The 23,091-nt window shown below is 52.4% G+C and overlaps 2 protein-coding genes across 6 annotated transcripts; one reads left to right on the forward strand and one right to left on the reverse strand.

The window, feature by feature from the left end:
- Positions 1–18: 18 nt before the first annotated feature.
- EFS (embryonal Fyn-associated substrate) lies at positions 19–13,082 on the reverse strand. Of its 5 annotated transcripts, none has more exons than XM_047862823.1 (7): positions 11,667–13,082; positions 7,151–7,429; positions 6,751–6,891; positions 5,926–6,648; positions 5,472–5,561; positions 4,067–4,337; positions 19–152 (listed from the first exon to the last, which is right to left on the reverse strand). In XM_047862823.1, exons 1-7 carry the CDS (start codon positions 11,682–11,684, stop codon positions 70–72), a joined length of 1,605 nt encoding a protein of 534 aa, XP_047718779.1. In that variant the 5' UTR covers positions 11,685–13,082; the 3' UTR covers positions 19–69. The 5 variants fall into 5 exon arrangements, with proteins under 5 accessions (XP_047718779.1, XP_047718781.1, XP_047718782.1 ...); XM_047862825.1 differs by lacking the exon at positions 19–152 and adding an exon at positions 1,662–1,864; XM_047862826.1 differs by lacking the exon at positions 19–152 and having other exon boundaries at positions 3,106–4,337; positions 7,151–7,262; positions 7,349–7,429.
- On the forward strand, positions 12,631–22,837 carry IL25 (interleukin 25). Its single transcript, XM_047862836.1, has 4 exons — positions 12,631–12,731; positions 19,665–19,831; positions 19,995–20,239; positions 22,071–22,837. The coding sequence occupies exons 2-4, from the start codon at positions 19,823–19,825 to the stop codon at positions 22,324–22,326; spliced, it is 510 nt and encodes a 169-aa protein (XP_047718792.1). The 5' UTR covers positions 12,631–12,731; positions 19,665–19,822; the 3' UTR covers positions 22,327–22,837.
- The last annotated feature ends 254 nt before the right edge of the window (positions 22,838–23,091 follow it).

Raw genomic sequence — 23,091 nt, forward strand, 5'->3', positions numbered from 1 at the left:
TCCTTCGTCTCTGCGATCTCTGCGCTGCTTTCCCCTCCCCTTCCTCCAGACTCTCCTCCCCTTCCCACGTCAGCAGAACCTTCGGTCCAGACTCTTCGTCAGAGAGAGGAAGGGGGGCCAGGGCCCAGGGGCTCTGTCTCCGTTCTCTGGGTCTGCGGGCCATTGCGGTAAAAGGAAAGAAAGCTGAAGGATAGTAGCTAGTCCAGGCAGTTGCCAGAGATACCTCATTTGCTTCCAATTCTTCCTCCTCATTCATTCATCCAACCATCCATCCATCTTTCCATGCATCCACTCATTCATCAGTAAAACTTATTAAGCATCTATTATGTGCCTGGCCTTGTGCTAGGCTTTGGGAGATAACAGGATGGACAAGACCCACCTTGGAGTAGCTTACTGGGGAGACAGCCATTTATACTGGCGACTACAGTACAGGGGATGAACATGGAGGGCTGGGCTGGGCTCTGTACTCAGCCCTGGCTGCAGTCCTCTACAAGACCACATCTCTGGGTTTCAGCACCCCCACCCTGGCGGAGTCTTCCTCATCCTCAGCATCATTTGGCACTGTTGACCACCCCTTCCTCTAAACACTTTCTTTTTTGGCTGCTAAGTCTCACACTCTCCTGGTTTTCTTTCTCTTGCTCCTTTTTTCTCCATGGCAGGCTCCTCCTCCACCTCTTCACCATCATTCAGTGTCTTCGAACCTGAGGCTTGGTCCTGGGCCCTCCTCTCATTTCATTGTTCTTTCCACCTTGGGATCTCACCCATGCTCACGGCCTCGGCCTCATTCACCCCCAATGTAAACAACACAAACCTAATCCCTGGATTTACACCTCTAGCTCACATCTCTCTTCTGAGTCCCAGACCTATGTAGCCACCTCTTATTCATCTTCTTAACCTTGGGTGACTCACAAGGACCTCAAACTCAATACATCCAACACCAAACTCACACTCTTCCCCTGTAACGTCTTCTAGTGCTTCTTTGCCTTGTGAATGGTACCCTCACCATTCAACTGTGACCATATGTTCAAGGTGACAGCCCTTGCAAGGACTCCTCCTTACCCCCATATCAAATCGTTTACAAAACCCTGTCCATTTTCCTTCCTGCATAGTTCTCAGATACTCTGCTTTTCTACCATTAGTTAAGCTACCTGTTGCACAGACTACTTGGGCCTCCTAACTGGTGTTCTGCATCCACTGTTTCTGCCCTGTTCCCTTATCTGTATTTATAGTGCAGATGGAGTGTTTGTTTTTTTTCATAATGCAGATCTGTTCATGTCCCTTTCCTGCTTAACAGCCTTCAGTGGCTTCTCCTCACCGACAAGGTATAAATAAATGCTAATGTTCCAGGAGCCTCATACATGCTCCTGCAGGCCTGGTCCCATGCTCCCTGGTGCTCCACCTCGCTTCTTTCCCCAAACTGCACTCATCACACTGGACTTCTTTCAGTTTTTTTTTCAATGTCACAGGGCCCTTGGACAAGTTAATCTTTATGGCTTGAAGGCTTGTCCTCTCCTAGTCAGTTCTCCTCATCCTTCAGCATATTTGCACATTTGTCTCAGAGAAGCCTTCCTTAACCCCTAGAATTACTACTCAAAAGTGTGACTTACAGACTAGAGCTCCCAGCTCATCCAGGAGCTTGTCAGAAATGCAGAATCCAAGCCTTTGAATCATAATCTCCATTTTATCCAGATCCCCATGAATAGGTACATTCAAGTTAGAGGTACACTTCTCTAAGAGATTTGATACCTAACAGGTACTTGATTCTTCATCTAAGGTAAGGGCTATAGAGGAGTGTCCTGTTAGTCTCAACCAGGAAATCCATTGCTTCTTCTCTCCACTGGACCGCACTTCCAATTTGCCTCCTCTGTTCAGAAAATTTCCAGATATGAGAAGCCTTCCAATACATTAAGCAGCTTCCCACTGCTCCCCTCCACCCCCCCCACCCCCAGCTCATTTCAGTATCTCTTTAGGATTTACTTTGGTGCTGTCACAGTCAGCATTCCTTGGGGATTCATTTGTCTGTGTCCTTATGTCTGCCCTGGAATTATAATCCCTTAACTTTATGTGGCTCTGGGCCCTTCACATATATTATCTTGTATGGCCTCTCAACAACCCTGTGAGACCATTATGATCATCCTCATATTAAAGATAAGCTTAGGACTCAGAGGGACTCACAGGATTTACCCACAGACACATGGGTACATGGCAGATCTGGGACTTGCACTGAAACCTCTGACTTGATTTCCAGGTTGATCTCTTTACATTCTTCCTGGGAGATGGAGGACAGCCCTGTTATAAGTCTTCAATACATAGTGTGCATTTTGGTGACCCCAGAATCTGGAAGTGAGTTTTCTTTAAGGGTGATATGAGAAAGAAAGAACCCAAAATGGAGAAGGCAAATGCATAGAGGGTGCCAAGAGACCTGAACTGTGACTGAAGCTTGGGGTGCCTCTAATCCAGTCACTGTGCTAAAATGTCATTTGGGAAAAAGCACAAATGAAGCAATGCATCTGTGGCTTGGATTTCTTCCCTGTGGTAAATGGCTGGAGCGATCCCCCATCTAAGCCATGGCTCATCAATTTCACCAAAGCATGAGGACTATGGACTAATTGCATTCACCTGCCCCTCGGCTCCTCTAAAAGAAGGTGTGTCTAGAAAGGCAGTGAGCAGGAGGACTGGGAAGGAAGGTTTAAGGGGCCAGACCTTCTTGGGTTAATCTAAGGCGGAGGGTGCCCAGGCCAGCCAGCAGCACTTTCCAGTTGGCCAGAGCTGTCCTGTGGTGCCAAGCTGAGAACAGGCCTTCACTGGGATGACGTCTTCAGCATTGCACCTTTCAAGGCTCTTGTGAGGCCAACCTCTCCACAAGTGCAACTCTCTAATGACATCATATGATAATGAAGTCTTGGTGGAAAAGCCCCCATCACTAACAGTGTCTGCCTTCTGGGAACGCTAGTTCTCAGACTCTTCTCAGTTCTCTCATCCCTGGGGCCTCAGCTCAGCTAGTACTCTCAACCATCCCATCTAAAGTCTCCTTCAACAGCCTCTCCTTCATCCAGTTAGTCCCTCACATCATCCTGTTCATTTCCATTACCAGCAACTGTCAAATCTGTGGCAGGTATTCTTTTTTATTTACTTATTTTAACTGACTCAGTTATATCCATCCCACCCCCACAATGTACCTTCAGAACTGTGCTTGGCACATCATGGGAGGTGAAACCCACCGAATGAATAGTTTTTGGAAAAAAACAGCAAAATCTCCCCCCCAAACCTAAAGACATCCTGCCCACAGTGTGTATTCCATAGGTTTGGCCTAGGGGTGCCAGGCCTGGCCCCTCCCCCAGGTGCCCAAGAAGCAGAGTCAGAGAACCAGACAGCAGGGCTTATTGAGGCCCAGTTCTGTCCTGCCTGCTGTGGGGAGGAGCCCTTAGGCCTCTCCCAGACCTCCACATTCTGGGTGGTCAAAATCATGCCGTCACTTTCAGCTAACAGTAAGGTGCTGATGTCCTAGAGCCAAGAACCAGGACAAAAAAAGGAATCTGGATGGCTCCAGGTTTCAGCCACCCGATTCTCTGGGGGGCCAAGCTTTCAGAGGTGGGTGGCAGTGCAGTGACCAAGAACTTCCACCCCAGGCTGAGGGAAAGAGTCCAGTTCCTCCCTGCCCCAAGGGGCCTGGCACCTGCCCCTGACAAAGCAGGGAATAATATTAAATATAAATAATTTATACAAAATGGCTCGTACAAAAAGCTGTGGGGGGAGGGGGGAGGGACATCTCTGTGAGAGGCTGAGATGACTGGAAGGGGAGAGATGTCCCCACCTCTCCTGGTCCCTAAAAACAGAGCCCTCCTGCCACCCAAGGCCCAAAAGGGGGCTCTGGCAGGCAGGAGAGGGACAGAGCAGGACCCTCAGGGGGCCAGGCTGGAGAGCAGAGTGGTGAACTGCAGGGCCTGCCCTGCCAGCTCTGCCACACGCTGTGTCATCTCTTGGGCTGCAAGGCGGGACGGGTAGCCCAGGGCGGCCCCCTTGACAGCCAGCACAGTGGCTCGCAATGCCTGGCCCAGCGCTGTACCTGCAGCCCCGACCTGTGCTCGCAGAGGGGCGGAGGCTGCCAGCCGGCCCAGGGTGTCCCCAACAAACACCAGGCGGTGAGCGGCCACCACCACCCGCTTGCCATGGGGCACGAAGAGGGGTGGGGGCTGGTTGGCCTGGGTGCTGGACATCAGGGCCGCCACGGCTGCCTGCAGTGCTGAGTAGTGGCTCTGGCACTGCCCGGCGTAGAAATGCAAGAGCTGTAGATCTCCGGTGGGCAGATCCAGCGGCTCCCCTGCAGACAGGGCCTCCTGAGGGCAAGAGGGGTGGTTGGCGGGATGCTCTCAGTAGTGCCACTTTTGCAATCGTTTCCTCCCTCCTTCCCTCCCTCTGTTCCTCATTCTATCCTTTCTACCTGAGCTCTTCCCTCTGCTCATCAGAAAATTTAAATTCTCACAGCCAGTGGCAGGAAAGTGCCCAGAGGTGATGTCAGATAAATCTAGATTCAAACTGAACTTGTTTCCTTATAATCTAAAATGGAGAATCTGGTACCATGCTGTCCAGGATCAACATAATGTAAACCACATGTGTAATTACAATTTTTCTAGTAGCCATGTTAAGAAAAAGAAACAAACTGGAATGTTTTAACTCCAGATATAAAAATTGTAATTTCAACCTATAATCAACATATAAATTACTTAGATTTCTTCTCACACTAAGCCTGCAAAACCTGGTGTGCGTTTTATAGTTACAGCACTTTTTGATTCAGACTAGCCACATTTCAAGAGCCTAAGAGCCACACATGACTAGTGGCTACCATACTGGATAGTGCAGTTCTAGTATCTGCCTCCCAAGGCTGTGCTGCAGTTAATGATGCAGCATATAGAAAGGGCTTAGAACAGAACACTGTACATTGTGAGCACCATATGAGTACTAACTATGGCTGTGATTAGTGTTGACACATGCGATGTGCTTATTAGCACAGGGTCTGTACTTGGTAAATACCCGATAAACAGTAGCTACTACGCTCAGGACCGGTCCACACAGTTGAGGAGGCCACCTCACTTTCCTGAGGCCCAGAGAGATTATCTGGTGGCTTCAGGGCCCCTGGCTGTTTACTGGTGGAGCCGGGATTAGAAGCCAGGTCTCTTAGGAACCCAGGAATTCACAGTTGGAAGGAGCCTCAGAAGTTACCTGGCCTAGCTCTGACCCACATCCCAGAACTCTCTCTGCTTCCCTGGCTGCTCGGTTTTCTGATTCCTCTCCAACACATTCTTTCCCCTCTTTCTGAATTCCTAATACTCTTTTTCAGGTCTCAGCTCCTTCATGCTGACTCCTCTGTACTCCAGCTCTGGCTCACCGAGCTCTTACCCCCATCCTAATATCTCTCCCTTGATGGTTCCTCTTCCTGGTCCCCCTTCTCTAGCACTGACCCACAGGGTTACCTGCTGCTCCGGTGGCCCCCTCTCCAGCAGTTCAGGATCCCCTGGGAAGGCTTTATCCAGGGGCCTAGATCCCTGAGCTTTATCCATGCCCTGCAGGAGGGATCAGGGTCTCAGTGCAGTGGTGGGGGAGCTGGGAAGGTGGCCTCCCCGTGTTCCTGCCCCTCCCCCCTCCGCCTTCCTTCCTGAGGTTTCTTCTGCCATCAGAGATTCCAGTCCCTTGACTCCAGGTCTGGGAGAAGCCCTGGTGGCAGGTCAGATGACTTGGGGACCCTAGGCTGGGTTTAGAAGGAATGTGGCACAAGTACAAGTGGTGGGACCAAGTACTGGTGACCCAGGCCATAAGGTGCAGGGCCAGTGAAGAAAGGGAGGGTCCCTCTGGGTCCCAGACCTTCTCACTCCTCCCCTTGGCTCTCTTGGGGGCATTTCCGGTGGGGGTGTTGGGAGGTGAGCTCACCTTCAGGTGGACATAGTCATATTCCTCAGCCATCGGGATGCCCTCATACTCATTGTGGTGTCCTGCTGGATCATCCTCTACCTCCCCACCTTCTGGATCCCCCTCAACCTTGGGGCCCCCATAGCCAGGCAGGCGAGGTGGGGGTGGGGGCAGAGGCCGGTCCTGGATGCTGCCCTTTCGGCCTGGAGCAGGAGAGGGAGCTGGGGAAGGGTTGGGGGCCTCAGGAACAGGCAGGGCAGGCAGAGGGCGGCGGGACAGGCTCTCAGCTGAGGGCAAACGGGGCCTGTGTGGGAGCGGGGGGCTTCTGGCCATAAGCAGGGCCAAAGTGTCCAGGTCATTGGAGGCAGAGGCTCCTGGGGGCTCTGGAGAAGGGGGTGCCTCCGGCCCGAGCAGGGGCACATCGTAGATGCCCTCATCAGTGCCTCCACCTTCCCCATCTGCTAGCAGTTCCTCTGGTGCTTCATACAGATTGAGCAGGGCTGATGCCCGTTTCAGGTTGGAGGGGGCAGCGTAGAGGGGAGGCTCTGGTTCCCGGCCTCCCTCCCACTCCAGATCTGGCTCCAGTTCTGATGGTGGCTTTGGGGCCAAAGGCACATCATAGGGAGCTTCATCCTCTTCAGGGGCCTGTGAGCCAACCCGGGCTAGAGGGCGGGTAAAGGAGGCAGGGGAGTCGTAGGGGCCACTGGAGGGAACTCGGAGGGCAGTGGGGGGCACGTCATAGACCTGGAGAGGGAGCAGAGCCACCAGTTACCCTCAGCCTCAGCAGTGGACCCCACTGAGAGCCCTCTGTTCCCTGACCAACATACACAGACCTCTGGTCCTCACCTCCAAGGCATCTCCAGGGGCAGCTGATTGGGTCCCACTCCCTCTGGGGACCTTGTAGATGGGATCAGGGGAGGGCGGGCAGGGTCCAGGTGAAGGTCCTAAGGTAGGACAGGGCCGAGCTGGGGGTGGCACCACATATACCTGGGGGATCAAGACAGATGTGTGGGTCAGGACCAGGAAGCAGATAATGTATGCCTTACAGGAGCTTAGATCCCTTCCAGCCCCCACCCCGTACCAATGGGGAAACAGAGCCAAGGAAGGGTTGGCAGGCAGGTTTCACATAGTACAGGATCAGTGAAGAGCTGCGGTCTCAGGACTGCCCTGCCCCACCTCGCCGCAGGCACCAGTGAAGGGGAACTAGGCTCTTCTGGTTTGGGGATGGGAGGGCTCTAGCTCTCACCTCCTGGTCCTCATTGCTGTGCTCTGGGGCTGGATGTGGTGAGCCATGCTGGGCTGGGAGCACCTGGGTGAGGCTGGGCTGGGGTGCCGGGCCAGCAGGAAGGAGCTTCACTCTGTTGGCGGGCACAATGCCCTGCTGGCCATGCAGGGAACAGAGGCACCAGCCGTCCAGCCCACCAGCGCCCTCCCTCTGCAGTACCCGTAGAACATCCCCTCGGCGGAAGGACAGCTCCTGGGGGGACTCAGCAGTGTTGTCGTAGAGTGCCCGAGCCAACTGGGCCTGGTGGGTGAGGTGGGAAGGGGGAGATGGGTCTCACACATATATATCAGGTCATGACATTCCTTGCTCAAACATTTTGGAGCTCCCCATTTCCCACAAGCTAAAAATCTGACCTCCTGACTCCGCTCTTCCTGACTGGTCCTGCCTGGTCTCCAGCTGCATCCCCTGCATTCCTCCTCTTCCTTTCTATTCCTTGAACTAAAGAAATTCTCACCTCAGGGCCTTTGCACTTGTGGTTTCCTTGACCCAGAATGCTCTTGCCCTGACTCGTCATCTGACTGGCCCTTTTTTTATCCTTCAGTTCTCCTTAAGTGTCTCCTTCTCGAAGAGGTCTTTTCTTCACTCTTCTCCCCACCCCATTCTGTGTCATCTCCACTACTGTTCCCTTCATAATACTTTACACTATTTGCCTATTTCATTTCTGTTCTATTTATTCCCCTGCCCTATAAGCTCTGGGGAGCAGGGACTGATGTATTCCTAGCCCCTGCAATAGGGCTCCACCTGGAATCAGTGCTCAGTGAACATATATTGAATGAATTTCCTCCAAAGCTTTGTGTACATGAGAAAGCCCTGCTAACGTCTCCCATAGAATCTTCTTCACCCTTCCTGTTTCCCAGTCAGCATCCCCCACAAGCAGAAGGTTAGATTAAGTGGCAGCAGACACCCATCAATCTGAGGGAGACTGGGAAAAATGCAGCCCAGACAGTGCCTAGGCATAAAAAGGAAGAAAACAGAAACTGAAGCAATGCTTTTGTTCTCAGTCTGAGAAAATAAGGTTCTATCAGAGGAAGTTGAGGTTACCATGGAGAGGAGAAAAGTGTATACACTCCAGTGTGTGTGTGTGTGTGTGTGTGTGTGTGTGTGTGTGTGTGTGTTGCGGGACTGGCAGACCAACCAAGAGCAAGCATTTACCATCCTGTTTCCAGTCCTGTCTGGTCGGGACATCTAAGTTTTTTTCCTCCAAGAGTCACATGCTAAGGTGGTAAGTCACAGATATTAAGTGCAAATTATGTATCCAGACACTGTGCAAGTCATTACACTAATCATCTCATCTCATTTAATCCTTAAAACAACCTTATGAGTGGGGCGCCTGGGTGGCTCAGTCAGTCAAGCATCCAACTTTTAATTTTGGCTCAGGTCAAGATCTCATGGCTCAGGAGATCGAGCCCTGCATCGGGCTCTATGCTAACAATGTGGAGCCTGCTTGGGATTCTTTCTCTCTCCCTCTCTCTCTGCTCCTCCCCCACTCTCTTGCTCTCTGAAAATAAATAAATAAACTTTAAAACAACAACAACAAAAACAAGCTTATGGTGCTCCTGGGTGGCTCAGTCAGTTAAGCAGCTGGCTTTGGCTTAGGTCATGATCTCATGGTTTGTGAGCTTGAGCCCTGCATCAGGCTCTGAGCTGACAGCTCAGAGCCAGGAGCCTGCTTTGGATTGTGTATCTCCCTCTCTCTCTGTCCCTCTCACTCTCTCAAAAATAAAAATAAACATTAAAAAAATTAAAAGATAAATAAAAAATTTTAAAAAACAAGCTTATGAGGAAGGAGCCTTCATTATCCCCATTTGGAAAGGAGACTGGGACAGAGAGAGTAGGACTTTGCCTACAACACATGAACCCCAGGCTGTTTGACTCCAGAGTCCGCGTTCTCAATCACTCCCTATTACCTCTCCACAATCACAAACGTAAGGTTCTACTTTTCTTCTTCATATGTTAGTAACTTAACCTCTTGGTTAAGTAGAGTCCATGACTCAAACATGACTCAAATACATTATGAAATCTTCATTATTCCCAATTTCCCTTTGGTAGCCACCCCTCACAGGGCTCTGGTTCCATGTTGTTCTTTGGTAGAATCAAGCTTACACCACTCACAATATCAAAATATATTCTGGTTTGGTTATGTTTGCTAAATGACTGCGCCTGCTGGCAGGATCCCAGGCAGTGGTGGTGGAGAGCAGGTAGTTAGTAGTTAGACATAACTACCTAACAGGTAATTCAGTAAAACATCTCAAGCTAAAGATCTCTGGCAGACTGCATTTGGCCACCAGGCCCTGGAGAAGGAGGCTCTGCTCAGCCAGCATGAGTGCATGTTCCTCTTGACTGACATTTCCCTTGGGTGGAGAGGCTGTCCAGCCCTTCATGGCTTGGTGATTTTAACAACAAACTGACTTTTTTCCTCCTGCCTCATTCCAAACTCCTCAAACTATTTTCTGATTATATTTTGGCTTCTAAATGATATTGTTTGGGGCACCTGGGTGGCTCAGTCAGTTAAGCATCTGACTTAACTCAGGTCATGGTCTTGCAGTTCGTGGGTTCAAGCCCTGTGTCGGGCTCTCTGCCATCAGTGCAGAGCCTGCTTCAGATCCTGTGTCCCCCTCTTTCTGCCCTTTCCTGGCTTGTGTGCACATCTGCTCTCTCAAAAATAAATAAACTTAAAAAAAAAAAAAGGATATTGTCCCACAGAAAGAAAACATGCCAACCAGATGACACAAACTCCTGGTTAGGTCCACACTTTTCTAAGTGTAAATTAGAAATTAGTACTTTGGATTAGACAGTGGGTTAAAAGTACAGTTCTGAAGCAGACAGACTTGCGTTTAAGTCCTGGCCCTATCCTTTTCTAGCTGGGTGACTCTGGGTAGGTTGTTTAACTTTCCCAAGCTTCAGTTTCCTCCTTTGTGCCATTTCATATCCATATCCAAATATCCATTTTCAGGGGCACACAGGTGGCTCAGTTGGTTAAGCATCTGACTCTTGATTTCTGCTCAGGTCATGATCTCACGACTCATGGGATGGAACTCTGAGTTGGGCTCTGCACTGACAGCATGGAGACTGCTTGGGATTCTTTCTCTCTCTATCTCTCTTTCTCTCTCTGCCCCTCCCCTGTTCACATGTGTGTGTGTGCTCTCTCTCTCTCAAAATAAATAAACTAGGGCCAGTAAATACTCGATAGATATTAACTGTTATTAGGATCCTGTGAGTTTGATTGGCACAAATGCCACCTCCCACCTCTAGGTAAAAAGAAAAATCTACCTCCTGGGACCACAAAGCTGACAAGCTGACCAGCTTCTGTGCCAGCATCTTCATGTCAGAATACCCCCACCATTTTCAGGCTCTGAGCTAATCTTACCATCACACAGATTGAGGAGCTAAAAGGAGTTTGGTCTGAGAGTGATAATCGAACTCCTTGAGGGGTATGGGAGAATGTCAGGAGCCATGCTTCCAGCCTCATAAATCTCCTTCTCAGAGCACCCATTCAGAGGGGGCCAGAAGGCACACAGCAGACTAGCTTTCCCTGGGGAATCACAGCGTCTAGGAACGGTGGAAAGGGGACAGAGTTGTTTGAAATCAGACTATAAGGTGCACTGGACAGAAAGCAGAGGTGGGGCTGTGGAGAGCTCCTCTTTGTGCTCAGGTCTGAATTCCATCCAATGGGGCCAGACCTCTGGGCCTTACAATTTCGGGAACCCAGGCCAGAGTTGCTGATAGACTGACTGATGATGGGTGTGGCCACCTCTGCTCTACCCCCTCCTCAGGGGCCCAGCTGACTTGTGAGGGAGTGGCTGCCTTAACTGGGGATGGGGGTGGGGTGGGCGGGTAGAGTGGCAGTGGGCCACACACTCTCTAGGAGGCCTCCTCCCACTGTCCCATCATGCCAGCTGTCTCCTCCCTTTGTCCCCAGTCCCCGGAAAGTGGCCAGAAGCTGGCTGACATCACCTCTCCTCCTCCCTCTATTTTTGCTGTCTCCCTAACAGATCTCCTTCTTTGGCTCAATTTCCCCCCTTTCCTCCATACTTCCTCTAGAGAAGGGCCTCTTTGGCCTCTCCTACTTTCCTGGAGCCACCTCCATTCAGCCCCCTCCCAACCTTTTACTTGCCTCCCAATCACAAGCCCCTGCGACCACCGGTGGCCATCTGTTCCCGCCCATAAAACAGCAGATAGGACTCGGGCTAGACTTGCCCCCTCCCCTCCATCCAGAGGCAGCCACCAGAAAGAAAAGAGGAGAATGGGGAGGAGGAGGGGAGATGGGGGAACCTAGACCCAGAAGGAGCTGGGGATGAGGAGTGAGAGGGAGAAAGGGAAACAAAAGTGGGTTGGGGGGGCGGGGGGAGACACAGCCTCCCGGAGGAGAAAGGGCCCAGGGAGAGAGACAAAGAGAAAGCAGAAATAAAAGTGACAGGAGTGCAGGGCAGACCGTGGAGGCCAATAGCCCGCATCCTCCTTTCCCTGGTGGACTCACCGACGTGGCTATGGCCATGGCCTTGGCCTCCTGTGTGGCCTTCTCCAGGCCAGGCTCGGTTTCGCTGAGTTCAGCAGCGGCCGACCCGCACCATGGAGGCGGCCCCCAGCTGCGGCGCCTGAGTCGTGGCCTCCGCGGAGGTTGGAGGAGGAGAAAGAAAGCCCACAAAACTCCCCAAATGGGAGGCAGCTTGGCCGGGCAGGAGGAGGAGCGGGGCGGGCCGGGGCGTCGCTGCGGGACCTCATCCAAGGGCGCGCGCTCCGTGCTGTCCCGGGGGCCACGGGGTTGGCCAGGCCCCCGGAGCTGCCTGCCCTAGGCCGCGGAGGGACCCCGGGTCTGCATGGCCCGAAAGCTCCCACCCAGAGCTGGGGCAGGCGAGGAGGCGGGAGCTGGGGCCGCGCTCGACGACTCGCCAGGCAGCTCAGGACGGCCCCGAGGGCTGGGAGAAGCCGCAGAAGCGGTTGGGCTGGACGAACGAGTTCAGAGGCCAACCCTCCCCACCCGGGGGCCGCGGCGGAGAGCGGTGCTCCCAGGGCTGTGGTCGGGGCGGCCCGGGGCCCTGCGGCGGCCCGGCTGCGAGGGGGTGGGGCGAGCGAGCGCTGAGACGTTCGCCCCTCTTCAAACTCGCCCAAATTGGCGAAAGAAGGCCAGGCTGGCGCCGAAGGCCTCCGAGAGCGTGGCCGTTGGGCTGCGTTGCCCGAGTGGTTGCGTTCGGCCCAGACACTCGCACCCCCCGCGGCGAGGCGGCTTCACACTCACGCACACTCTCCCTCAGGACGCCAGGGGCTGGGGGGGACGCCGCGACGGAACCTCGCTCCCCGCACGCGGGCTCGGCCCGAAGGGGCGGGACGGCCTTCCTCGCGCCGTCTCGGGGCCCACCCGCGCGCCGCCACACCTCAGCCTGCTCACGCGCACCCCCGGCAGGGCCCCTCGGCGCGCCGCGGAGCTCTGGGCAGCTCCCAGGTGTCTCTGGGGACGGAGAGGAAAGCCACAAAGCAAAGGAAGCAGCAAAGAGAAGGCGAAGGAGGAGCAGGGGCCAGGGTCCTGTGGACTCGCCTGGAGTGGGTAGGGGGAACACTGAAGGGGCTGCGAAGGCTCCGGGGGGTCGCGCGTGGCCTTCGGGCTCAGCCCCCACGCGCGGTTCCCCTTCCCTCCCCTTCCCGGGCTCCTGGCTCCCTCTCAGGGCAGTTTCTTCCTCCTCCCCTCGGGCCCTCTCAGCTCCGGCGCGGGACTCAGTCCTGGGGATTAAAAGAAAGGAGGGAGGGGAAAAGGGAGGGGAAGGGAAGGGGCGGAGGAGAAAGGAGGACGATCCCTCCAAAGGCGGGTGTTGAGTTTCAGCTCGGGACCCTCGGGCCAAACTGCACGCCCCCTCCCGGGCCCTGTACGCGGCGCCTTTTCCTCTCTCCGTCGCGGAGGACCTCCCGGTCGTGTGGTCTGCTTTCTCCCGGGAGCTTCCCTCACCCCGCCACGCCCCCGCTCTGCCCGGCCAGCCCCGCGCCGCTGTCTGCCTCCCTTTCGTGAGCCCCACATCTGTCTTTCCCTTGGGAGGGAGCGCGCTCCTTCTCCTTTCTGGGGTCCTCAGCGGAGCGTCTCTTCTCTCTTGGCGTTACCACCGCAGGGGTGGCAGGGGTGACCGGCCGTTCTTGCGGGGCACAAGGACGGGGAGCTGCGGCTGGACATGGATTCTGGCCCTGGCGAGAGAACATGAGCCTGGTCCCAGAGCTGCAGGCTGGCGGGTTGTGCCGCTCTTACACTTCTCTGCCAGTCTGGGCCTGTCCACCGCCCTCACTCTGGCTCACTCTGCTACCACGCGGAGCAGGAGTGCGGACTGCGGGCACAAAAGGGCAGACCTCTTTCAGAGGAGCTGGGATCAGCTGCAAGAACAGGGTTCTTGGGTTCCCACACCTCTCCTGACCTATTACTACTCCTTAGTGTGTGCTGTTCCCTCCAGCTACCCCTACCAACTGCTTCTTCCAATTGAGACACACCTCAAGGCCTCTTAGGCTGGAAGGGAGCCTTCCTTCTTCCATTTTTGAGATTCCTAGTATTTAAAAAAATTAGATGCTAAACAGGATTAAAAAGCTGTAGTAGATTTTCAGTGTTTACATTTAACAAATTAACACTTCAAATACTTAAAGCAGACAATGACTCTAGGTATAACTTCATTTGTAGATAACATCAGAAGTCTAATTTAAGGCCCTTTGTGAACCTGAGGCTCCCTCCTCTCCTCACATTCCACAGGCCCACACATCCAGACATTTCCTAGGAGGGGAGGGGGATACCTGGCCTGGCTCCCCCTCCCTGTCACCTGGGCACCTGTGAAGAGCCCTGTGGGACCTATGGGGTGGGTTAGGAAGAGATTCTGTTCTGGTCTTGACTCAGAGTTGGGTGCAGACCTATGGGTGGGTCTGGGAACTCCAAACAGACTTAGATGCCCTTAGGGCAGTAGAGGAACTTATAAATTTCCAGATGCCTCTGAAGGGAGAGCTCCCCATCCCAGCTCCAGCCCCATCCAATCTCCTCCAGACCCCAGCCCTGGGGGTCCTGGATGCCTGGAACACAGACATTCAGCTGCTGGGGAGTGACTTGGTATGCTCTGCCCAGAGGACTGTCAAGGCAAAAGGGGGCCCAAGATGGAAGTGGGCAGAAAATCCAACTCCCAAAGATGAATGCTCAGACAGGCACAAGGAGAAATAGATGGAGGTCAGAAGACTAGGCAGAAGAGAATTGCTAGGACCAGGCAGAATGGTGGTTTGGGAGGCGGGCATTGGGGCTCACTGCCTGTAGTTCAGTGCCTGGGGAAATAAATGTAGATGAGGGGGAGCAGAGTACAAACCTGCAGGAAAATAAGAATATGCTTTTGGAGTGCTCAGGCATGGAATGTAGCTTGTGAGACTCAAGAATGAATCCTGTTTTATTAGCTATGTGATTTTGGCCAAGTTATATAACATCTCTGAGTCTCAGGTCCTCATCTGTAACAGTGTCTTTGGTGAAGAGCAAATATATGTAAAATGCCTGGGGCAAAGATCTCCCTCCATGAATTTTCTTCATCTTGCTGCCCCCCCACCCCCCACTTTACTTTCATGAAAATTGGAAGTGTTTCTTTGTTGAGGACAGGAAGAGCCTTTCCCTGTCCTTATCTCATCTTTGCCTTCTCCTTTGCAGAGGTTTAAGGCGATTCTACCTTCTTCAGGGAGAGCTCTGGGCTCCAGGTAAGGTTGGAGAAAACCCAGGCTGGCAGTTAGACCCTGGTTGGGCAACAGCCTCAGGCCGCTGGGCCCTCAGCTTCAGGGCTTACCCTGGTCATATTCAAGGGGCAGAAAGGAAGGAACCCATTCATCTGGCTTTCTGGGCCCCAGCTTCTCTCCCCTTCCCAGCAGGGCCAACTGCTAGTCTCTTCCATCCCACACCATGACTTCCTTGACCTGTTTTTACTCCTCTTGCTGCTCAAAACTCAGGCGCTCAAGAATTCTTCCAGTTCTCCTCTCTTTGGACCCCACAGCACCCAGATTGCCTGGATTCTACTCCTGGTTTCAACACTAGTTAGTGACCTTGGCATGGAGCCAAGGAAGGCTCTTGGAGCCTCTGGTTCCCTGTCTATAAAGTGGGGATAATAATGGAACCAATAGCATCAGGCTTGTTGTGAGGTTAAGAAATTCCTAAAAAAAGGGCACCTGGACGGCTCAGTTTGTTAAGCATCCAACTCTTGATTTCAGCTCAGGTCATGATCTCAGAGTTCATGGGGTCCAGCCCCACATCGGGCTCTGCGTTGGCAGCATGGAGTCTACTTGGCATTCTCTGTCTCCCTCCCCCTGTCTCTCTGCCTCTTTCTCCTTCTCAAAAATAAAAATAAATAAACATTAAAAAAAAATAAAAAATTCCTGAGAACAGTACCTGGCCCATGTTGTGTAAATGTTGGGTAAAAGCAACTATTATTATTGTTATTTGATGGCAGCTCTATGGGGGCAGCAGAAGGTCAAGGAAACCGTGTGTGCCCTTGAGAAACTTACCTCACGTAGATCATACTCGAATCCAGTCAGTACCTTCCCCCTTACCTTGGAATAAAGTCCCAATGCTCTACCACAACCTGGAAGACCTTGTGTGATCTGGCCCCTGCCTACCTCTTTACCTTATCTCATCCCACCCTCCCCCTTATCCTTCGTTTTCTATCCACACTGTCCTTTCTGTTTCTCAAATATGCCAAGATCTTTCCCACCTCTAGGACTCTGCATGTCCTGCTGCCTCTCCCTAGACCACTCTTCCCCCACATGCTTTCCATCATCATGTCAAATTCTGCATTCTCAGAATGGCTTTCCCTGGCTTTCAAAGTTAAAGCAGCCCCCTTCTTCCATTCCCCTCAGCCCTCTAGCTCATAACACTGTTTCATTTTCTTCATAGCATTAATTATCCGAAATTATCTTGTTTCCTTGTTTATCATCTATCTCCTCCTAAAACGTAAGCTTCATGAGGCAGAGAACTTATCTGGCTTGTCCTCCTCTGCATTCCTGTTAGCATTTAGAATAGCGGCTGGCATATAGTAGGTGCTCAATAAATAGCTAGTGAGTGGATGAATGAACAGGGCAGCCACGACTGTAGAACAAATCTGAGTAAGTCCAGGGCCCTCCATGGGCAGGCACCAGTGCTGGGCTGGGGGAGGGACTTGCTGGGTCCAGCTCACCCTGATTCTCCACGTGTTGCCCAGGCCAGACGAGGTTCTCTTTGAAGGCAGGCTCCTAAGCCTAAACATTTTTGTACCTAAAGGGATAGTATAAATAGGTAGCAACCAGTACCATTATCACTTACTAATCAGGACACGGGAGCAGTATTCTGGAGACCCCCATCTGGGCCAGGCATTCAGTTGCTGGATCACAGGCAGGTTGTGATATAGAATGCACCCCCACCCCTGGGCTGAGGACAGCATGCATTTACCAGCAGGGGCAGAAGCATTTCAGCATTTTAACAACCAATGCCCCTACCTCACATCAGATGTGAGCAGATGAGCCTCAGCAGACTCTGCTGAGTCCTGTGGTTTCAGCATTATTTCAGGAGCTGGGGTCCAGGGCAGCTGAGCTGGTTGGCACTTTTGTGTTCAACCAGGTTACCCCCTCAAAAACAAAAAACAAAAACCCTTCTACAAATGAGCAGAATGGTCCAGAGAGGGCCTAAAATCAAGATATGACCACAGGCAGTGTCAGGACTTCAAGGCAGCAGGTGAGGACTGGGATGTCTTTTTGCGAAAGGGTAGGACAGTCCCATTCTAGCTTTCTGAAAGCCCCCAGAGCTTTTCTTGGCCAAAGGTGGGGATATGTTCCATTACATCTCCCCTGCCCTTTCCTTCTGGGTGCTGATCCCTCTTCCCAGGGACTCAGCCAACCCCTCCTGGCTGCCAGTTGGGCCCAGGCAGGTGAGGACAGGTGTGCGGTGAACTTTCCTTTGTTTCCGCCTCCAGCATTCTTCCCATTGCCACCCCTTTCTCCCCACACCCCCAAGGATTCCCTGGAAGCTGAAGTGACTCAGGGATTCCAAAACTAGTTACCCCAGGAGGAAAACCCTCTGGAAAATGTTTCTCATGGCAGGGGATCACCCTAAGGAGTCTCACAGAGCTGCTACTGAGATAAGGGCAGAGGCTGAGCAAACCGGAGGGGTGGGGTGTGTGTGACTCAGAGCACAGGTTCTCAGGTCAGAACCGATCATCATAGTGGGGGAAAGGCCAACCTGAGGGGCGACTGTGTGCTTGGAGGGGGCCCCCTCTGCCTTTTAGGGGTTTCCTCAGAGGACATCCTGGTACAGAGGTAGGGGAACACCCCAAAGGCTTCTCCTGAAGGGCAATGGGGGTCTTTTGCAGCATCAATAAGTGAAACAAGTAGCTGGGATCACTTCCAGCTCTTTCGAGCACCCCTTCCTGGACAGGGCCAAGATGGGAAGATCTGGGCCAATGTCAGGTCTGTGGCTGTGATTGGTTTGGGGGACACCCAGAGGAATCCAGCTCTCGTGGGAGGGTAGTGCACCCTCAGAGCCTTTTCTGGGGTTGGGGGTTTCTCAGGAACACCAAAAGCCACCCTGGTGGCCATGTGCCAGACCAAATTCTGAGGAATAAGGAGCTAGAGCAGTGGATCCCAGCCAGCAGGGCTGAGTGCCTGAGTGGGCAGGAACATCCCATGGCTTCTGGCAGGTTCAAGTGAGACTTGTCCTGGCCCAAGCCTGGGTAAGTAGGAAAGCACATACTGCTGCGGGGGCTTCTCATCCATTTGCAGCTTACTGGGTGTCAGCACAGTGTGTCATCTCCATGCCAGGAGATTAGGTTTGGAGTTGCTCAGGGCTGGAGTGGAAAGCCAGCTCTGCCGCTCCCTAACTGTGCAAGCTTAGGTAGATTACTAAATGTCTTTGAGTCTTAGCTTTCTCATCTGTAATATGGGGATTATAGTTTCCACCTCATGGTCTTATTGTAAGGATAAAATGAGCTGGTGCATGTACAAAGCTTGGCACCATCCTGGCACGTGACACACAGGAGCTGAGGCCAGTGGCATGCAGAAATGAGAGGGCGTCAGGGAGCATAGCGCAGACAGTGGGTCAATGGGAGTGGGGTGATGTGTTCCCGGCCTCAGTGCTTTTCCTAAGAGCTCCTGCTCTCCCAGCCACCACCTATTTCCCCAAAGTTCCCACCTCACCCCTAATTCCAGGCTTCCCCCAAACCACCAGAACAGCTTCTCCCAATTTTCCAGACTGCCCCCTGTCCTCATCACTCCTCTGCTTTGGGGCTGCTCTGCCCTACAACATTTGAAGGATTCCTCCTCATTCTGCAGTTTAAGTTCTTCCTGGTTCCCTTTGTTTATTTTCTGAGTCCCTGGTTACTAGAGGAGTATTTTCTAAGGGAAAGTACATGCAAATCAGAAAACATCATTCTAGAGACCATGTCTGTGTATGAGTGTGTTGGGGTTGGGGGGGTTGTGGGTGTGGGGGATGAGGGGGGTCGATGGGCAAGGATGGAGGGAAAAGACCCGGAGGGAAGTAGGTGGCCTGCTCTCAATGCAGTGTATCCCAGGAGGGGTGACCCCTGGCTGACCCATGTCTTTGCAATCAGGTCTAGTTAAAGCATTTCTGAGCACACATGCTCCCCCAGTGGCCCAGGGAGCTGGGGGTGGGCTGAGGCTGGGTGGGCTTGCCCCATTGCCTGAGAGGGGCAGCTAACCTTGCTATGGCCTTTGTCCCCAATGCCCTGTGAGTGGGGGTAGGGGCAGATCTGTTCTGGAGGTGGGACCTCATGTTGGGTCTTAGTGAGGCTGTTAATTACCGAGGCCTTTCTCTTCCTGGCCTCACCTTCTCGTTTATGCAATGGAAGCAACCACCTACATCTTCTTCCATCAGACCCTGAGCATCCAGTCAACAAACTGATGGGGTCAGGGTATTCCTGGCAGTCCTGTGGGGTTAGACCTGTATCCCTGGCCCAGAGAAGTTCAGGGAAGGGTGGGATGGGGGGTGGGGTGGGGCAGCTACTGGAGAGGGCGAGGGGAAGTTAGGGAGTGGGTAATGGACAACAAAGAAGAAATCTTAGATGATGAGGGTCCTAGAAGTTGGGGTCATTGAAGGTGAGGAAGGTCATTGAAGGTCAGAGAACAGAAGGGTTGAGGGTCAACAGAGAGAGAGGGAAAGGTTCACTGAAGTGAATGATCAGGAGGCTGTCTGAGAAGAAAGGGAATGGTGAAGACAAGGCCCTGGGTGGGAGCATGGAAATGAGGCTTCCTGAAGACAAACCAGATGATGTTCCCTAATTTGGAGTACCAAGCCAGCCAGGGAAATTCCCATAATGCCAGTTCCCAATGCCCCGAATAGCAGAATACCATTAGTTTGACCCCATGCCAGGAAAGGTGCAAAGAACAAAGTGTCCCAAATAGGCTATCAAGGTGTGATGTGAATTATAACTTCCATGCAGATGGCATTTGAGCAACTTTTGAAAACACTTTCAGGGTTTTTTGATTTTGTTTTGTTTTTTAATGTCAGGTCACTCCCTCCAAAAGGTTGTGGAAATAAATTTGAATAAACAAAACAGGTTTGCTGAAAATAAAACCAGGACGCCCAAGCTGCTCCAGTCAGCCTGCTTCCACAAGGCCCCACCTGTCAGCCAGTGCAGAACCTTGGCTGAGCGAGCAGCATCCATCATGAACCAGGTGAGTGCAAGGGGGCCTGGCAGGTGCTGAGATGTTGCTGTGGGCGGAGAGAGGCCAGGCTCTGGGTTTGGGGCTGGGGATCAGGTGAAGCTGGAAACCGGGATCTCAACTGGGAGTACCCAGATTAGTTGAGAGCAGGTCTCTTACTGGCCTTTTCCTATAGGTGATCGTGTTCTTGGTAATGGCCATGGGAACCCACACCCTCAGTATTCGGATCAAGAAGGACTGCATCCACTGGTCCAGCTGCTGCCCCAGCAAAGGGCAGAACCCCACTCATGAATGGCTGACACAGAACACTGTGCTCATGACCCCGCCAGAGAGCGCTAGCCTCATCCACTCCCTAGAATCCTGCAGGGCCAGTGAAGATGGACCCCTCAACAGCAGGTCTATCTCCCCCTGGAGATATGAGTGAGTCTGCAGCCCCCTCCCAAATTCTTGCATGTGTTCCTGTCAGAGTATATGCGAGGGTCTGGGGAGTTCCACACAATTCCAGCCTGCCTGCCCCTTTTTATCTGAGACTCCATAAAGATTTGAGTGTTTCACAAGGCCTAGTCTGGGTAGCTCTGACTCTTATTGGGTGATAGCCAATTACCCAAGATTTCAAAGCTCAGCTTTTTCTTTTTTCTTTTCTTTTCTTTTCTTTTCTTTTCTTTTCTTTTCTTTTCTTTTCGAGAGCGCACACATAAGGGAGAGGAGCAGAGGGAGAGACAGAGACAGAGAGAGCGAGAGGGAAAGAGTCTTAAGCAGCCTCCATACTGAGTGCAGAGCCCTACTCAGGACTTGATCCCACAACCCTGGGATCATGACCTGAGCCGGAATCAAAAGCCAGATGTGCAACTGCCTGAGCTACTCAGTCAGTTGAACCTTTGATTATGGGCAGTCTTACTCTTTCATTCGGTGTGCTACACATATATTAAAATTTTCTATTTGTGCCACGATGTAAAAAAATATTAGGAAGCACTGAAATCAGGACAACAAAACAATATATTAAAAATTAGGGCTTAAGGGATCTCTATCCTGTGTCTTCTTGGGGTGTCTGTGTTCCCATTCCCCATAAATGTAACTCTGGGATGGGTGGACAAGTTCAGGGGGAAGGGAGAAGGTCAGCTTTGATTGAGACCAGATCCAGGGAGGAGACTGCAGGTCACCATGCTTTGAAGTGGTCTTAGAAGTCTGGCTTGGTCCTGGGCTAAATCCAAAAGAGCTGGGAGCCCCTTTGGGGAGGCTGGGTGCCCGATGGCTGACTTGGCTGGGGTCTAGACCCCTTGTTTGGAGGCCATGACCCCCTGAAGACTACGTGGCTGATCTTCCCCAAAGTGTTCTTTGCGATACTTGTCCCACATTAATCAGAAATTAATGATGACAGTTAAGTGTGGGAAAAGCTGCTTGAGCCCTCACCCCTCAGAGATTCATAATGTGCTCAGAGCGTTAAAGGTTGCAAGAAGTCTGTGGAAAAGAAGACATAAATTCAGTATTTCCCAAACTCATTTGGCCACAGGCCTCTTTTCTTGCAGGGTAGTTATGAGGGAACCTACTCTGGGAAATACTGTGCCAGCTGAGCCCCAGCTCGGGAGGGCTTGTCTGTAGGAGAATGGCCTTACAACCGAGCGACTGTTTCCTGCTAGCCTTTGGGAGTCTCAGACCTTTGGAGCATCTACTTTTCAAGTCTTGTTTTGACCACAGAATCCTTTCAGAATGAGTAAATAAGTGTTACGATGCACGCTTATGTGTGTTTATAATATATGCATGAAAAGTGTCTGGAAGGATGTGCAGAAAATAGTTGACAGTGGCTCCCTCTGGGGAGTGGGACTGGTAGGGAGACAGTGAACTTTACAGTTTTTTTAATACTTGGACGTAAGAGCAGTTTTTACTTTATAAAAGAACGCTGAAAGTGTAATGACAATTACAAAAAGAAACCTCATGCCTGAGCCCAGCATGACTATCAGATGGAAGCAGAGCCTGTTTGGTGGAGGCTGCTAGCCTTCCCCTGCCTCTGCAAGGGCTCCCAGGCCCAGAAAACCACTCTTCTTTCCCCGATCCTCACTTACAGGAGGTGAAACAAATCCCAGAGAGGAGGGGGTGACTTGCTTAAAGTCACTCAGCAAGTGGGTGCAAGAGCTGAGACAAACAGCCAGGCCTGCCTCACTACATTTCCATGTTGGGCCCTCCCTGCTTCCGGCCCATCCCCTGTCTGCCCAGCCAGTCTCCCTCCAGAGTCTGATGAGTGCCACCCCCACAGGTTGGACAGGGACTTGAACCGGCTCCCTCAGGACCTGTACCACGCCCGTTGCCTGTGTCCACACTGTGTCAGCCTACAGACTGGCTCCCACATGGACCCCCTGGGCAACTCGGAGTTGCTCTACCACAACCAGACTGTCTTCTACCGGCGGCCATGCCCTGGGGAGCAGGGTACCCGTGACGGCTACTGCTTGGAACAAAGGCTCTACCGCGTCTCCTTGGCTTGTGTGTGTGTGCGGCCCCGAGTGATGGCCTAGTCATGTGCCCATAGCTGGTTCCCGGGTGGAACACTGGAACTGGGTGCATGACCACCTGCCATGGTGAGCCAGGAACCCGAATGCTGAACCCTTACAAAACACTACAGGAGCAGCAGGATTGTGGGACAGGGTGGAGGACTTTGGGGGGATCCGCACGTTTCACCATTTGGAGTGGATGGGAAATGCAGGGTGAAGCAATGGAGCTGTTTATGCCCGCTAAAAGAGAGCATCCTGCATTTCCTCTTGGGAAAGGTCATAAAGGCCCTCCTCGTTTCTGGAGGCCGCCACCCCCATCTCTTCCTTTTCTCCCATCCCCAGCTGCCCTGGCACAGCACAAGCACTTTCTTGCTACTTTCCTTGTTGTCAGTGGAGAGGCCCTCATTTCATTTGTTTGTTCATCTGTCCATCCATGCCTCCATGCATCCATCCATCTATCCAACACTCAGTGAGCATCTCCTTTGCACATACCTTGGTTCAGTTACTAGGCTCTGAGGAAGAGGCTGCTATTGAGCGTGGAGACATTTATCCAAATAAATAATCTGTATTTAAAACGGCCTAAATTGTCTTGGCGTCCCTGGTGCCTGAACACCAAGCTCCCCAGCCTGGTTCCTTCTCTTCCCCACCTTCAGCCCTTACCTACTGCCCTGTTCTTCTGCCTTCCAGAGTTTCTGCTGTGGCCTCCCATCCCTCCCCTTCTCTGGCTCCCTGGCCTACCCCTGAACACTGGGGTGGGGGTCAGGCTGCCCTCCTGGCATGCTGGAAAGA

Source organism: Prionailurus viverrinus, chromosome B3 (genome assembly GCF_022837055.1).
Source record: "Prionailurus viverrinus isolate Anna chromosome B3, UM_Priviv_1.0, whole genome shotgun sequence".
NCBI lineage: Eukaryota > Metazoa > Chordata > Mammalia > Carnivora > Felidae > Prionailurus > Prionailurus viverrinus.